This window comes from Symphalangus syndactylus, chromosome 14, assembly GCF_028878055.3.
Source record: "Symphalangus syndactylus isolate Jambi chromosome 14, NHGRI_mSymSyn1-v2.1_pri, whole genome shotgun sequence".
In the NCBI taxonomy this organism is placed as follows: domain Eukaryota; kingdom Metazoa; phylum Chordata; class Mammalia; order Primates; family Hylobatidae; genus Symphalangus; species Symphalangus syndactylus.
The window spans coordinates 14862184-14878097 of NC_072436.2; the positions used below are offsets into that span (position 1 = coordinate 14862184).

Genomic DNA, 15914 nt, shown 5'->3' on the forward strand with positions numbered 1-15914 from the left:
TTTGCCCGGAGTCACACCCCAGTGAGCGCTGCTGGGTGACCAGCTCAGGCAGCAGGAAGCTGGCACCCACGTGCGTGCCGTCGAGAGTGTGGGTGGGTTCAGCTGCAGGGTCATTTGGTAACTTAAGTATATATGCTCCGACCTTACCTTTTTAATACTCACATTTATCTTAGTGGAAAAGAATCATGTAAGTGTGCAGATGTACCTATTAGGATATTGATCACAATATTATTTATAAGAGCAGCATTTTGGCCAGGCATGATGGTCCTCGCCTGTAATCCCAACACTGTGGGAGGCTGAGGTGGGAGGATTGCTTGACCCAGAAGTTCAAGACCTGCATGGGCAATGTAGTGAGACCCCCATCTCTATAAAAAATACAAAAATTAACCAGGCATGGTGGTACATACCTGCGGTTCTAGCTACTCAGGGCTGAGGTGGGAGGATCACTTGAGCCCAGGAGGTTGAGGCTGCAATGAGCCATGATCTGGCATCTATACTCTAGCTTGGCAACAGAGCAAGACCCTATCTCAAAAATAAATAAAAATGTTAAAAGCGGGAACATTTTGGTGATAATTTAAATATCTATCAGTGGGGAAGTTGTTTGAAAGAATTGTGTACATTTGCATAACGGAAGTACTGTGCTGCCTTTGGGAATAATATGGTCATACATACCTAGTGATATGAACGATGTTCACAGTGCATTGTTTAGTTTAAAAAGGAGCTAAGAAATAGAATCACGTATTATCTAGTTCAAGATCAGTAAGAGACGTGTGGACATAAAGAACAGTGTCTGAGTTCATATACCAAAATGTCACCAGTGGGTTAGCTTTTTAAATGCAATTAAAGCATGTTTGTTCTAGTATTTTCTACACTGAGCATGTTTTATCTGTGTAATAAAGGAATAAAGCGTGTTTTCTTCACCTGTCTAAAAGCATGACCTTGTAAGGAAAGGAGCACCAGCTCTAGGTAACTGTGACTGAAGCAGCAAACAGATCTGAACTGTGGTCAGACTGCTCCAAAGCTGGCAGCTCGTGCAGCAGTGTTTTGGGGTTGCACACCAGTATTGTTTGCAGTGATACCATTTTCTTCTTGTTCTTCCAGGTGCTGTTAAGCCAAGTGCACCGGCTGAGAGCACTGGACTTGCTTGGAAGATTTTTGGACCTGGGTCCCTGGGCAGTAAGCCTGGTGCGTGCCTTCTGCATTAACCTGGGGGCTGAGGGAGGTGGGACAGAAATTAGGCTCCGTGTTTCAGTCTGTGCACGTATTTCATGATCCAGAGCCACCCCAGCCGTGAGACCCAGGGCGAGAGTGTCCACCGTGGTGGTGTCCTGTCTCTCCTGAGGCCCTCAAGGAGCCCACTGTGTACCCGTGCAGCCTGCAGTGCTGCCTGGCGTTTGGGGGTCTGGGGTTGTCGCGCCGCTTTATGTCTGATGTTAGACATAGGAGTGAGCGTGTTGTTGGCGGGTCACCTTTTCCTGAGCCGCCGCCCAGCGCTGCAGAGGAGCAGGGCACCCCTGAGCCTGAGGCAGCACCCACCTCGTGGTGCTGCTTCTCCCAGGAGGAGTCTGGATCCTCAGCACTGTCTGCTCACCATCATGGCAGGCACAGTTCGGAAACGCTCCTCTGGTTCCTCATTCTGTAGCAGAGTAGTGATGGCCACTAAAAAAACACTGGCAGAGGCAGGATCAAGAAGCGATGCGCATTTAACAAATAACTCACAGGGAAAGTAAAAGGAGGCTGAGAGGCAACCGCAGAGTCAAGGAAACTTGAGAGACCTATGGCCAGCTGCCGTGTACAGTAAACCTGACTTGGTTCTGTTGAAGTTCCAAAAATGAATACTCATAAAACAATTAGAAATTTTACAGGAGCTGGATTTATGTTACTCAAGAATCATTGTTCGTTTTTCTTGGGTGTGGTAACTGGATCGTGTCTTTATAAAAGAGACCTAATTTTTTAGAGATAGACACTGAATATTCACCAATGAAATCACGTGACATATGAGCCTTAATTTACTGTGCTTGGGAGAGGCACGGTGGGGCAGTGGGTGCGGAACCGCTGTCACGGAAGCTGGGTGGTGAGTACTTGGGTTTGGTGTATTTAAGTATTTTCATCAGATAATGTTGACAAAGAGTGGTAATTGATAGTCCAGCACTGAAGGAGGAGAGAAAACATCCAAAACTCGGAAGAATCATTCAGCACTCACCACTGGGCCATTTTCACTCCAGGTGCCTGAGGCCAAAAATAGCTTGTAACAGAGTCAGGGCCTGAGTCATTGGAGGAAGGCTGGCGTGACTCGGTCACTTGGTGTGTGCGTGGTGGTGTCACTTAGTCATCCTGGAAAGGCCTGCGTGGTATTGCTTGCTCTCGAAGAAGACAGGAAGCATGTATTCATAACATTTTAGAAAGAGTTTCATTTTTAAGGTTAATTTTTTAAAACCAATTTCTTCCCTTTAAAGAATTAAGCTTCTGCTCATTGGAAATTTTGCTAATACATGAATCGAGGCTGGATAAACGAGGTATTTTTACAGATACAGATTTTGCCACTCAGGTGAGGGCCCAGCCACCCAAACCAGAGAAACTGCTCATTCCTTGTTAAATGTGGCCTTTCAAAGGGAAGGGACCCAGGCCTGGGTCCCACCACCACCTCCTGTCTTGGTTACAGGGGACCTCACTTATTGGAAGGGGATACCTTTGGGATATCTTTGAAATTCCAGCAGCTTTGAGATAAGGACACAGCAGAAACCCCTGGCTGTGGAGTGCAGCAGTACTTTGCCAGGCATCCTCCATGCCGCAGTGCCCTCTACACTCTCCCTCCCCTGCCTCTGAGGACAGAGAGTTCCCTGAGAATGACACAGCCAGAACCGGGCACCAGCGAGCCCCGCTCCTCCCTGCCTTTCCCAGAGCAGGCGTCTTTCTCCCAAGGTGTATCTGAAGTGCAGATGTGAGTGCTGAGCAAGCTGGCCGCACCGTCATGGAGAGGTGGCCATGGCTCATACATGAACAACACAGTGAAGGTGCCTGATGCTCTGCTGCTGAGAGCGGAGAAGGCCACCAAGGGCAGGTGAGGGCCCCAGGCGCAAGCAGCCTGCGCCTCCACAAGGAAAAGCTGCCACCCGATTAATTCCAGTCTCTTGACACCAGTCAAGGCTGGCAGTACGTGGCAGCTTCTAGGAATAAATCGGAGATGAATAAATCTGGAGGAAGCCCCTCTTTACTTTAAGTGAGGCCGATTCATTCCTGTTGCGTTTCCCGTATATGCTGAAGATAACACCGTAGCTGGTCCCGCGTGGCACCCCTGCTGCTGCCCGTTCCCTCGCTGCGGCACAGGCGCGCTGACGCCCTCCCTCTCCCCCAGGCCTTGTCTGTCGGCATCTTCCCCTACGTGCTGAAGCTGCTCCAGAGCTCGGCCCGAGAGCTGCGGCCACTTCTCGTTTTCATCTGGGCCAAGATCCTCGCAGTGGACAGCGTGAGTATCCCTGCCCTCCTCTCCAGAGTGATGTGAACCCGCCGGCCCTTCTGGGGATGCCGAGCCCTGTGCTTCCGGCCTGCCCTTTCTCCAGCCTCACTCCCTTTCCAGGCACTGCCGTTCCCTTCCTCTCTTCCGGGGTAAAGTGGGACGTGCCCACCTCAGCAGCCACCTCTGGGTCGTGGGGGCTGTCACCTACCTGTCCTGTCCCTGGCCTTCCCCTGGTACCCTGCGCTCAGTCCCCCTGCCTGTGTCTGACCCCCCGTAAGGCTGTCCCCGTGCTCCTGACCCTGACTGGAAGCACCCCCACCGTGGCAGTAAACTTGGCCTCTGCCTTGCCCAGACCCCGCATCGGCCCCTCCTGTGCCCACCATTGCATATCTCCCCTTCCTCAACCCTTCACAGGTGGTCTGGGCAAAGCCCCGAGGTGTTAGGGGCCACTCCCTTACACGGGGCTGTCCGGCTCTGCCCTCTCTGACGGGCATCAGCCCTGGCCCTGCAGCCACGTGTTCGCCCCTCTATCGTCTAGGCCAGGGACCCGTATTTAGCTATGTTAAGAGAGACACAAGGTCAGCTGTCCCTGTCCCCAGCATCTTATGCTTGGGTGCGGGCAGGGGTTGCAGGTGACACCAGCCCTGTTGTGAGGCAGGGTCACCTCCTGCAGGAGCTACCAGCGAGATGGGTCAGAGGAGTGGGGCTGAGAAGTCCTATGGGCGAGACCCGGCCTATGCTGAACTGGAAATACCAGGAAAAGCCTTGAGGGGGTGGATGTCAGGCGGGGGTCCAAACATGGAGGTGGCAGGGCGGGCTGGGAAGACATTTAGAGGAGGGCAAGCCACTCCATGTGGCCTGTGTTCGGGGACACGCAGGGAGGCCCCGTCCACGCGGAGGGTGCACGGTTCCCGGTAGACACAGTTAAACTTCATTTAGCAGGCATGGGGATTATTACAGATTTTGGAACAAAGACATCAAAGAAAGAAGCTGTGGTTTGTAAACATTGCCTGGCCTCGGTGTCAAGTGGATTGTAGGGAAACACGGGTGGAGAGCACCTTCCTCCAGGAGTGTGGGCGGAGGAGGTCCAGCTGCAGGGCTGGGAGGGCGGCAGAGAGGGCGGCACCAAGCCTGGGTGGGGAGAGGCGACTCGGGCTGGAGCCTGCGTGGCCGGCCGGGGCTCAGGGAGCCTTCCAGAGACAACTGGTCAGGAGCCCTGTGTGGCCTAGGAGCAGGGCTGGCCCGATGCCAAGACTGGGGACCTCGTCCACCCAGTGGTGATGGCAGGCGAGACCCTCAAAGGAAAATGTGGAAGGCTTGGCTGCGGGAGGACTCTCGAAAGCTCCTCCTGTGACACAGTGGATAGGAGAGCTGTACAGATGGTGCAAAGGGTCTGGGAAGGGCTCATTTACAGAACGTGAAGATTCTAGAACAAAGGGTGTGTGCTGGGAATGGAGCTGGGGGATATGTTGCCCTCTGCAGGGTTGTTGGGGACAAAGACTCCCAGAGATGCCTTTGCCTTTAGCTGTCCATGTGCAGAGGGACACATGTGTGTGACACAGAGCTGGGCTCGGAGCCAGGTTGGCAGGGAGCCCCGGGAAGAAGCCAAGTCAGTCTTGCTCTGGGGACGCCGCCGCGGGTGAGGAGAGCGGGACGGAGGAGCTGGCATCAGGGCAAGGCTGGCTTTGCTCCCTGCTTGCTTTTGAAGCAAACCGGCCCCAGCAGCTCATTAGAAGGCCTGTAGGAGCAGGTCCACGTTCCCCCGGACTTCAGCCAGCTGCTGTGTGCACGTGTGTGCGGGGGTGGTCATGTATGTGGGCGCTTGTGCGTGCACGTGTGTGTGGCGCCCTGTCCGGTGGCTTTCATATGCAAAGTCTCTTAATTCCTAAGTCCCCTGTGAAGTTAGCTTGAATTTGCAGCTTATTTACTGGTGAGGCACCGCCCACAGGATGGAGCAGGGGTCGCATAGCTACCATGCGAGGGGCCAACACCCCGTTGGGCCCCTTCACCAGATCTGGAGCTCCTTGCCCACACAGGGAAAGGGAGGGTCTAGCAAAGTCACAGAGCAGGTACGGGAGAGTGCCAAGAACACCTTGGAGAGGCCATGGCTTGGAGCCGGGGAAGGCCACCCTTCCCTTTTCTGTGTGGCAGGTGAGGGGAGAGTGGACAGAGCTTACAGCCCCTGGGGCTCCTGCCTGTTGCCCGGTGCTCCCCGGGCCGGAATCTGTCACCTTCTCCATCCAGTCACTGGCACTGAGACCCGGCCTCATCCTTAGCCCTGTCGGCCATGCCGCACTGGCCACCAGGACCCGCTGTGCTCACTGAAGCTGCCACACTGGGCTTTGTTCAGCCAAATTCACTGCCCCTGCCGTCCAGGCACTGGCAGGCATCCCTGAGCCACAGGCTTATACCCCGCACTGTGTGCTCTCACCCATCAGCCCTGCACACCCCACACAAAGCCACTGCTGTGTCTCCCACCCACAGCCCCTGCTGACTCAAGTCCAACCCAGGCCATCAGGTCCCCAACTGTGCTGCCCACGGACCCCTGGGCCCCTGCTCAGCCCTTCTGCTCCCTGCACCCAGCCCTGACCATAGCCCCCCAATACCCCAAGTGCTCACATAGGACTTTGGTGTCGCAACAAAAGCGAGGGAGTGGGGAGGCTGCTGCTGAAGCGGGCGGCGAGGGCTTCCGCCTTGGAGGCGTGCGTCGATCGTACCCGGCAGCAGTTGACCTCTCGCTGGTTCCGCTGATTTTTATAGATTCCCTGAGATTTTCTGCTAGTTTGCTGGTTCTTGTAGATTCCCTAGGATTTTGTGTATATGCTCTCTCCAAGCAGAAGCAGCTTCCAGCCCTTCTTCTGGTTCTGGGATCTCTCACTCTTTTTCTGGGCCTGGGGCACTGACCATGGCTCTGCCAGCATGGGTTGGCTGCCGTGCTTGCCATCTCTCCCAGCTGCTCCTGATTTCCTGAGCTGGATGCAGGGAGCTGCTGCTCCTCCTCTCAGCACAGCTGAGGTTGACCTTGACCTCAGTTCAACCTTGAACCCTCCTGGGCCCAGTGCTCTGCACCTGGCTGTGACCAGGGAACGCTCCATAATGGTGACCAGAATACCATGTATTTCAGCAAAATATTTTCCCTGCTACCCATTAAATTACAGGTAAAGAATGACAGCTTTGAAAGATCAGCTAAAGCACTGGATTTAAGAGTTAAAAACCTGAGTTGGATCCCATCACCCCATTTGTTCTGACAAGTCATTTTCACTTCCCTTGGCCGTGATTTGCCTCTGTAAAATCATGGCAGTGATCCTTCGGCCGTCTGCCTCCAGCCACAGTTCCAGAGCTCACAATCAGGACGTGGAAAACTGCTGTGTAAATTATAGAGGAACAGGACCAGGAAGGGGCACCACGTAAATCTCACATCTCTCCTGCCTGTCTCTGTTACACTAAAACCTGTTCTTGCTAAACGGAAAGCTTGGCTTTGTGAGTCAGGAAGCGAGAGGTCTGGGTCATTTCTATTTTACTCTTCTTCAAATTCATTGAAGAGCCACATTATGTAAACAAAGGGTGTTTGGCAGGAAGTCATTTTGCAACGTGGTTTCTGTCCTACACCCATATCTTCGTCATCTACTTAGATGTCTTGGCACCTGGCCATGGATGAAGGACCATGTGTAGAGGCTCTGGGATGCACAAAACAGTGACCCTTACATGACACAAAGCCCAGGGTGAAGGGTTGGAAGAGATGCCATCTGCATGCAGTGTTCTGGGATTACGGCCGCCTGAACCTGCTCCCCAGCCCTGCCCCAGTCCCGCCAGTGCTGCAGCAACGTGTCTAAGCCAACTTTGATTCTCAGACTTCATGTTTCTAGTACCTTTTAGGACCTGGAAATTCATGATGTCTTTATTTTTAGTCTCAGGGGTGGCCCTTGGTGAAAGGGGACAGCCTTCCTCTTACCTTCATCGTGACATTCTCACTGCATCCACAGCCCATCATCGTATTGCAGTACAGGGCGTCTTGTTTAAAACTGGCTCTTGGTCCCATGGATCTCCCAGGGCCTGTTGCTCTCGAGTACCCCAAATGGCAGAACGTGGCCATGAGCACGGAGGCTGCAGCGCGCCTTGGTTTTACACCCTGCTCCAGGCAGATACCAGGGCCTCGGGTTTAATATTCACGCTGCTGAAGGGGTTATCTGCTCAGTACTGCTTGGGGAGCTGTTCCCACAGCCAGCTGGGCGTGCCCTTGCCTGCAGTGTTCTTGTAACTGCCTGCAGGCACCACAGGCCTTCCTGTGAATTAATTTCTTAACCAGCTTGTTGCACCTGCATGTTTAAAAGCAGTCATTCCACTGTGGGGCATTTTGAAGTGTTTCTGGTTGAAACTGAGCCTCATCTACCTCACCTGCCTCGCCCTTCCTTCCATCATTACCCTGGCAATAAATTCCCAGAGATGAAAGTTCCCTGTGTTTTTGAGGGGTCATTCCTCCACTCCCTTCCCCTTCCCACGTCTGGCCATGGATGTTGCTGGCGGTCCTCCAGATCTCTACCCCTACCCCCCATGATGTATGCACCCCCCACAATGTGTGCATGCCCCTCTGTGTTGGTGGTGGTCCTCCGAAGCTCCGCCCACCATGATGTCTGCTCCGCCCCGTCCTTGTGTTGCTGGTGGTCCTCCGGAGCTCCGCCCCCTCATGATGAGTGCCTCCTGCAGCCCCCAGCGGTCCCCGTGACTCCTGGGGCTTGCCATTGTGCAGATCGGGGTGCACATGGTGTACAGACAGGTCCACCTGTGAAGATCGCAGAGCCTGCTCAGAGGTTCAGAGTTGCAGACAGAAGCCAGCCACTCCCCCAGTGTTCTCAGCATCCCCCTGCTGCTGCCAGCCAGCCCTCAGGGCACACTTAAGAGTTTGAGAAGGATGGGAGCCCACTCAGGCTGGGCCCAGCTGAAGGGCGAGCCTGGGACCTCCCCTCATTTCCCAAGCACCTGTGGGGCACACCCTGTGTCCCATTGTGCCAGAACCTCTGAAGGATTCATGGGGAGGCCTTAAAGAGGGTGGGCTCGGCGGAAGAAAAAACGGAAGAACACCATGTGCCATCGGGGAGAAGTGTGTGCCGTTTGCATGAGACAGAGCAGGGCACAGTGGGGACACTGATCTGACAGAGATGGCACCGCACAGGACAAGGAGCACCAAAAGGGGCACATGAAGAAAGCCGTCTCTCCAGGATTCTCCCAGGACTCTGATCCCAGAGGGCCTCCCCCCAGAATCACTCCCCATGCCAGGTTACACTGCACTTCACAGCACCAGCCAGACATGACCAGGCAGGTAAAGAGAATCCGGAAAATATGACCCGTAATGAAGAAAGGAAATCAACCCATTAAAACCTACTCAGAGCTGCTGCAGGTGTTATAATTAGCCAGGACATTAAAACATTAGAAGTCTATTCCACATATTCAAAAAGTTAAATTGAGACATGGAAAATATAAAAAGAACCCAACTTAAATTTCTAGAGATGAAAACTGCAATATGTGATGGCAAAAAATATACTTGATGGGATTAACAACCAGTTAAGTGTTGCAGGAAAAAGCAGTAAACGGTTAGGCACAGGGCTTATGTCTGTAATCTCAGCACTTTTGGAGGCTGAGGCAGACAGATCACTTGAGTAACCAGGATTTCAATACCAGCCTGAGCAACATGATGAAACCTCGACTCTACCTGAAAAAATACAAAACTCAGCCATGCATGTTGGCACGCGCCTGCAGTCCCAGCCATTCAGAAGGCTGAGGTGGGAGAATCACTTGAGCCCGGGAGGTCAAGGCTGCAAAGAGCCGTGATTGTGCCATGGCATTCCAGCCTAGGGAACAGAGTGAGGCCCTGCCTCAAAGAAAGAAAGAAAATAGCAATAGAAACTAACAAAAATGAAGCACGGTAAGAAAAGAAAAAAATTTAGTTAAAGGAATATTATTCCATAGTGGGACAACGGCAAGTGACATAACATACTATTTGGGGGTCAATAAAAGAGGCTAGCAGAAAAAGTGTTTGAAGAAACAATAGCTAAAATTTTTTTTAATTTGATGAAAATTATAAACCCACAGATCCATGAAGCTTAGCAAACCCTAAGCACAAGAAACCTACACGAAGGCATATCGCAATCAAATTGCTTGAAAAACAGTGAGAAATTCCAAAGTCTAAAGGCAACCAATAAAAAGCCAGTAAGGAGCAAAGGTGAGAATGATGACAGGTTTCTTCTTACAGATTTCCTACAGATGGAAAAGGCAGATGGCGGAACAGCATCTTTAAAGCAAAGAAAGAGAGAGAGAGAGATAGAAAAAAAGCTGTCAACCTAGAATTCTATACCCACTGAAAATATATTTCCAAATGGAGGCAAAATAAAGACTTTTGAAGACATACAAAAGATGAAAACTTATCCCCGGCAGATCCACACTACAAGAAATGTGAAGTCCTTTAGCCTTGAGGAGAATACTCTTCAGAGGGAAACACAGTTCTACACGAAGGAATTCACAGCAGTAGAAATGAGTACTATGTGGATAAATATGGGATTTTTTTCCTTTTATTTAAATCTTCTTTAAAAGATCATTGTTTTAAGAAAAACAATAACAGTGTACTATGAATTTTTTTCAATAAGCCTTTTGCACTCTTAATTTTTTTTCCTTACGAGACAAGGTCTCATTCTGTTGCCCAGGCCAGCTCACTATAAGCTCAGACTCCCTTGCTCAAGCCATCCTCCTGCCTCAGCCTCCCGAGTAGCCAGGATCACAGGCACAAGCCACGGCACCCCACAGAATGTATAACATTTGTAAGAGCAAAATGTATGCTAACAGTAGCAAAAAGATGGGGAGGAGAGAGAATGAAGAAATAATGTTATAAGATTCTTGGACTTTGTTTGAAGTGGTCTCATATCACCTGCCTGAAGATGAACCGCAATAGTCCATAAACCCTAAAGCTGCCACTCAAATTTTAAAAAGAGTTACAGTTAATTAGCTGACAACAGAGATGATATGAAGTCATAAATATAGACAACGCAGAAAGTAAAAGATAACCAAGAGTGGATGCAACAAATAGAAAAAGGCGGGATGATAGATGGACACCTAATCCTGCCCGTCACTGCAGTGTGGAGACTGAACGCCGCAATGAGAAGGCAGAGGCTGCCAGGTTGAAGAGCAAGAAAAAACCATACCATGGCTACATGCAATGTACTTTTGGCATAAAGACATGAGTAGATTAAAGGTAAAAGGACGGGAAGAGCTCTGCCATGCAGGCACTAAGCAGAGGAAGGCTGCAGGGCCTATGTCAATATCAGACAGGAGGAGGTTTGGGAGCAGAGAATGTTGCTAGCAATAAAGATAGACATTGAATAATGCTACAGAAGTCCATTCATCATTCATCAAGAGAATGTCGCAGTCCTAAATGTCTATTCACCTAATAAGAGAGTTTCAAAATACATCCAACAAAACTGGTGGAACTGCATGGAGAAGTAGATAAATCCGTAATTATATTTGGAGATTTCAGTGCTCCTTTCTCAGTAACTGACAGGACAAGCAGAAGAGAAATCAGTAGGAATAGTGGAGACTTGAGCAGCACTCTCCAGCAGCTGGGCCCTGATGTTTGTAGAACACACCACACAGCAGCCACAGAGTGCACAGAGCCTGTGCCAGGATAGGCCAGACCCTTGGCCAAATAAACCTCAACAGATGTAAAGAACTGAAGCCTTACAGGCTTGTTCTACAGCCACAGTGGAGTCAAACTCAAATCAATAATAGATAGTAGGAATGTCTCTAAGCACTTAGAAACAAAAACTTTTAGATAAATAAATGATTTTCATTTCATTCCATAAAATTTTAAGTAAATTATGTTCATATATGTGCTTAATACAAAATAGAATATAAATATGTAATATTAAGATATATAGATATTATGTCATGAATAACAGATTTATTTAAATATTACTATATGTATATATCATACATAATATAATGTACATATAATTGTAAATACTTGCAATAAATAAATACATTATATAAATATGTATATTAAGATATAAAATAAATAGGTTGAGTATACGTGGACCCAGCTCTGAACAGTGCTGAGAGGGGAATGTGTAGCAGGTGCTGGACGATGCATTGGAAAAGAGGGACAGTCTCCAACTGGAGATCCCGGCTTCCACCTGAAGAGGGCAGCGCGAGCGGAGTAAATCCAGAGCTGTCGGCCAAAGGAAATGATACAAACCAGACTGGAGACTAATACGAAAGAAAACAGTGAAACATCAAAATCTGTTGAACAAAACATATTTTTTTAAAACAGATGAATAAAACTGTGAAACACCACCCTGACGGATAAGGAAACAAAGAAGACACAAATTCCAGCATCAGGAATGATAGAGGTGACATCATGAAAAATTCTAGGGATATTAAAAGGATGATAAGCAAATATCATGAGCAACTTGATGGGAGAACATTTGATAACTTTGATTCCTTGAATGACACACACTACTCACTCAGGAAGAGATCGTTAATCTGAATAGCACTATACTTTTTTTTAGAGACTGGGTCTCACCACATTGCCCAGGCTAGGTTCGAACTTCTGGGCTCAAGCGATGCTTCCACCTTGGCCTCCCAAAGTGCTGGGATTACAGCATGAGTCATTGTGCCTGTCACTACAAGTGGAATTTGTAGTGAAAACTTTTACTACAAAGAAAACTACAGGTCCAGATGACTTTGCCAGTGACTTTTACTGAACATTAAGGAAGACATATTTGGATGACATCTAAGCACCTTCCCATATCATTCTATGAGGCCAGCATTACCTGATACCAAAGGTTAGACACACATTACAAGAAAAGAAAACTATGGATCAGTATTCTCTTGAACACAGGTATAAAAATGCTAAATAGAATTTTTGCAAATTAAATTCAATGCTATATAAAAACAATAAAACATAATCTAGTGGGATTTATTTCAGGAATGTAAACCTGTTTAAGGATTGAAAAATCAATGGCTGCGTCTTCAGATTATTAAAGAATTATTTTTAAAGAGAGAAAAGTCCATGTAATTTACCATATTTAAAAAAGATGAAAACCATCTTACCATTTCAAGAAATGCAGACAAAGTATTTTAACAAAATCTGAGATCCACTTCTGATTTAAAAAAAAAAAAAAACTCCCTGCAGACTCTTAATAGAAGGGAACTTCGTCAACCTGACAAACAGCATCTCCAAAAATTTACAGCCAACGCCATACAATGGTGAAAGACTGAATGTGCAAGATCAAGCCATCTGTTCTTGTCACATCCCTCAACATTGTACTAGAAGTTCTAGGTAGTACAGTGAGTCAAGGAAAAAAAGGCATTCAGATTCAAAAGGAAGAGGTTTAACTGTATTTTCAAACAGCATGATTGTCTATGTGGAAAATCCAGTCTAATCTATTTTAAAATGCTACTAGAAAAAGTTTAGTAAGTTTGCAGGTTATGAGATCAATATACAAAAATCAATTTATGTATATACACTAGCAATCAACAATTAGAAGTTGAAATTAAAATAGAGAACATTTACAATACCACTGGAAAAAAAAAAAAGAAATACTTAGGGATACATTCTGGCAAAAGGTAGGCAAGATCTATACACCAAAACTACAAACCATTGTGAAAAGAAATGAAGGAAGACCTAAGTAAATGGAGAGATCATCCATTATCTTGATTTCTGCTTCTGAGATCCACATGGAGATACAAAGGACCTACAGTAGACAAAACAGCTTTGAAAAAGAAAAACACAGTTGAAGGACTAATACTACCTGATTCCAAGAGTGACTATAAATCCACAGTACTCAAGATCAGAAATAGCTTCAAATGGACAAACAGATAACGGAACAGGAAGAAAGTCAGGAAATAGACCCATACATATAAACACCTGCCCTATGATGGCATGGAGAAAATGAAAAGACAAGACGCAGACCGGGAAGATATTGACAAATCGTTTTTCTGTTAAAAACCTGTGGCAAGAACATAGATAGAACTCTCAAAAATCAACATGAAAACAAACACAAGCAGACAAAGAAAAACAGGCAAAAGGTTTGAGCAGACACTTCACCAAAGAAGTACGAATGGCAAATCAGCACATGAAACAATGCTGAATATCATTAGTCACCAGAGAAATGCAAACTGCACCCACAGTCATATACCATTGCACATCAAGTAGATGCCTAAGAAGCCGATGCTATCAAGTGTTGGCAAGGCTGTGGAGGAACTGGAACTCTCTTATGCTGCTGAGGGCAGTGCAAAGTGTGCATTACCACTTTGCAAAATTATTTCACAGTTTCTTATAAAGATTAGCACACACTCAGCATACAATCTAGCCATTCCATTCCTAGGTATTCCCCAAGAGAAAAGGAAGCATGTCCACACAAAGGCTTGTACATGAATGTTCCTAGCAGCTTTATTTATAATGGCCAAAAACTGGGAATAGCCTAAATGTACATTAACAAGCAGATGAATAAGCAAACTGCAATCTCTCCATGCGCTGAAATCCTACTCAACAATAAAAAGGCATGAACTGATCTCAAAATAATTACATTGAGTGACAGAAGCCAGTTTAAGAAAGGGTACATACTGTATGCTTCCATTCATTTAAAACTCGAGAAAATGCAAACTACAGTCACAGAAAGGAGATGAGCTGCTGCTTGGGGCATGCGAGGGTGGGGGTACAGGGGCAGAAGAAAACGTCTGAGGGGCCAGACCCCACCTAGATTGTGGTGGTAGCTTCACAGGTGTAGATGTGCATCCAAAATCTTCAAATTCTGTACTTCAAATTTATATGTCGCTTATACATCAGTGAAGCTGCTAAAAAAATTCTAATTGTGGGACAGTCTGCAAAGAACTGTACTATTCTCTTCTAGATTTGATTTTATTTTTTTATTTTTTCTGAGATGGAGCCTCACTCTGTCGCCCAGGCTGGAGTGCAGTGGCACGATCTTGGTTCACTGCAACCTCTGCCTCCCGGGTTCAAGCGATTTTCCTGCCTCAGCCTCCTGAGTAGCTGGGACTACAGACGCCTGCCACCATGCCTGGCTAATTTTTATATTTTTAGTAGATGAGGTTTCCCATGTTGGCCGGGCTGGTCTCAATCTCCCGACCTCAAGTGATCTGCATGCCTCAAGTGATCTGCATGCCTCAGCCTCCAAAGTGCTGGGATTACAGGCGTGAGCCACTACACCCATCCCCCCTTCTAGATTTTTAATTCAAGGAACACCCCCAAAAATGTGGGGAGATTTATTCTCAAGACTAATGATGTGTATCAGCTAAGTGCAATTCCTGGTTGGATCCTGGATCAAACACCAGAGGCTCACAGAGGACAGTTGTGAACAATTGGGAGGAATTTGACTGTGGACTGCGTGTCAGGCAGGAGGATCAGAAGGAGTTTGACTCTGGACTGTGTCAGGCGGGAGGATCGGGAGGAGTTTGACTCTGGACTGTGTGTCAGGCGGGAGGATCAGGAGGAGTTTGACTCTGGACTGCGTGTCGGGAGGGAGGATCAGGAGGAGTTTGACTCTGGACTGCGTGTCAGAGGGAGGATCAGGAGTTGTTTGACTCTGGACTGCGTGTCAGAGGGAGGATCAGGAGGAGTTTGACTCTGGACTATGTGTCAGGAGGGAGGATCAGGAGGAGTTTGACTCTGGACTGCGTGTCAGAGGGAGGATCAGGAGGAGTTTGACTCTGGACTGCGTGTCAGGAGGGAGGACTGTGTCGCTGTCACGTGTCTGGAGTGTGATCATGGCTTTGTGCTCATGGAAGCAAATGTCCTTTTCCTTAGGAATATTTCTGGGCAAAGCGTCATGCTATCTGCAACTTTCACACAGTGCAGAAAAACACACGGGATGGGGGGACAGAAAGCAAACATGGCAGAGTATTTTTTGAAATTGTCCTTAGGGTCGTGTGATGGGACCAGAGCTCAAGAGCAGCAGAACGTCACGATGAGAAAGTCCAGGAGATGTGGCCGCAGCTGTCCTCCGCTGGTCACACTTCGCAAGGATGGTGGTAGCGGTTGTTTTAATAAGTTCCTCAAGCCTGCTATTAGCATTTGTCTATCTGCTAATTAGCAAGATTAAGGAGGGGGAGAGTTAATTAAGGACTCCCGTAGGCAAGGTTCCAGTTAATTGAGGGTTTTTCATAGATAAAATTAATACTCAGTCCAGACCGACCTTCTGAGTTATAGTTAATAAAGTTGTGGTTATGGTACCACCAGGGAACTCCAAGGGCGTAATGTCAGTGGATCTGGAAAGACACTCAGTGACGATATCCATGAAGTAAATCCAGATTTGGAGATTCAAAGAGGCTTCCCCCTGGGAACAGGCTGCTGTGGTCCCCGGAAGGAACCCGCGCTATGAAGAAAAGGCAGATGAGGGAATCATAGAATTTTGTTTCTGCAGCCCCCACATCTGTGCCAGTTCTCCTTCCC

At 48.0% G+C, this 15914-nt stretch overlaps 1 protein-coding gene across 8 annotated transcripts in view; it reads left to right on the forward strand.

Annotated features, from left to right (window-relative positions):
* RPTOR (regulatory associated protein of MTOR complex 1) overlaps window positions 1-15914 on the forward strand; it is a 420015-nt gene that overhangs the window by 307885 nt on the left and 96216 nt on the right. For all 8 annotated transcript variants that reach the window (XM_055241781.2, XM_055241783.2, XM_055241782.2 and 5 more), the window contains 2 exons: window positions 1102-1185; window positions 3356-3466. In XM_055241781.2, the coding sequence (XP_055097756.1) occupies window positions 1102-1185; window positions 3356-3466 (195 nt within the window). The remainder of the gene's footprint in view (window positions 1-1101; window positions 1186-3355; window positions 3467-15914) is intronic.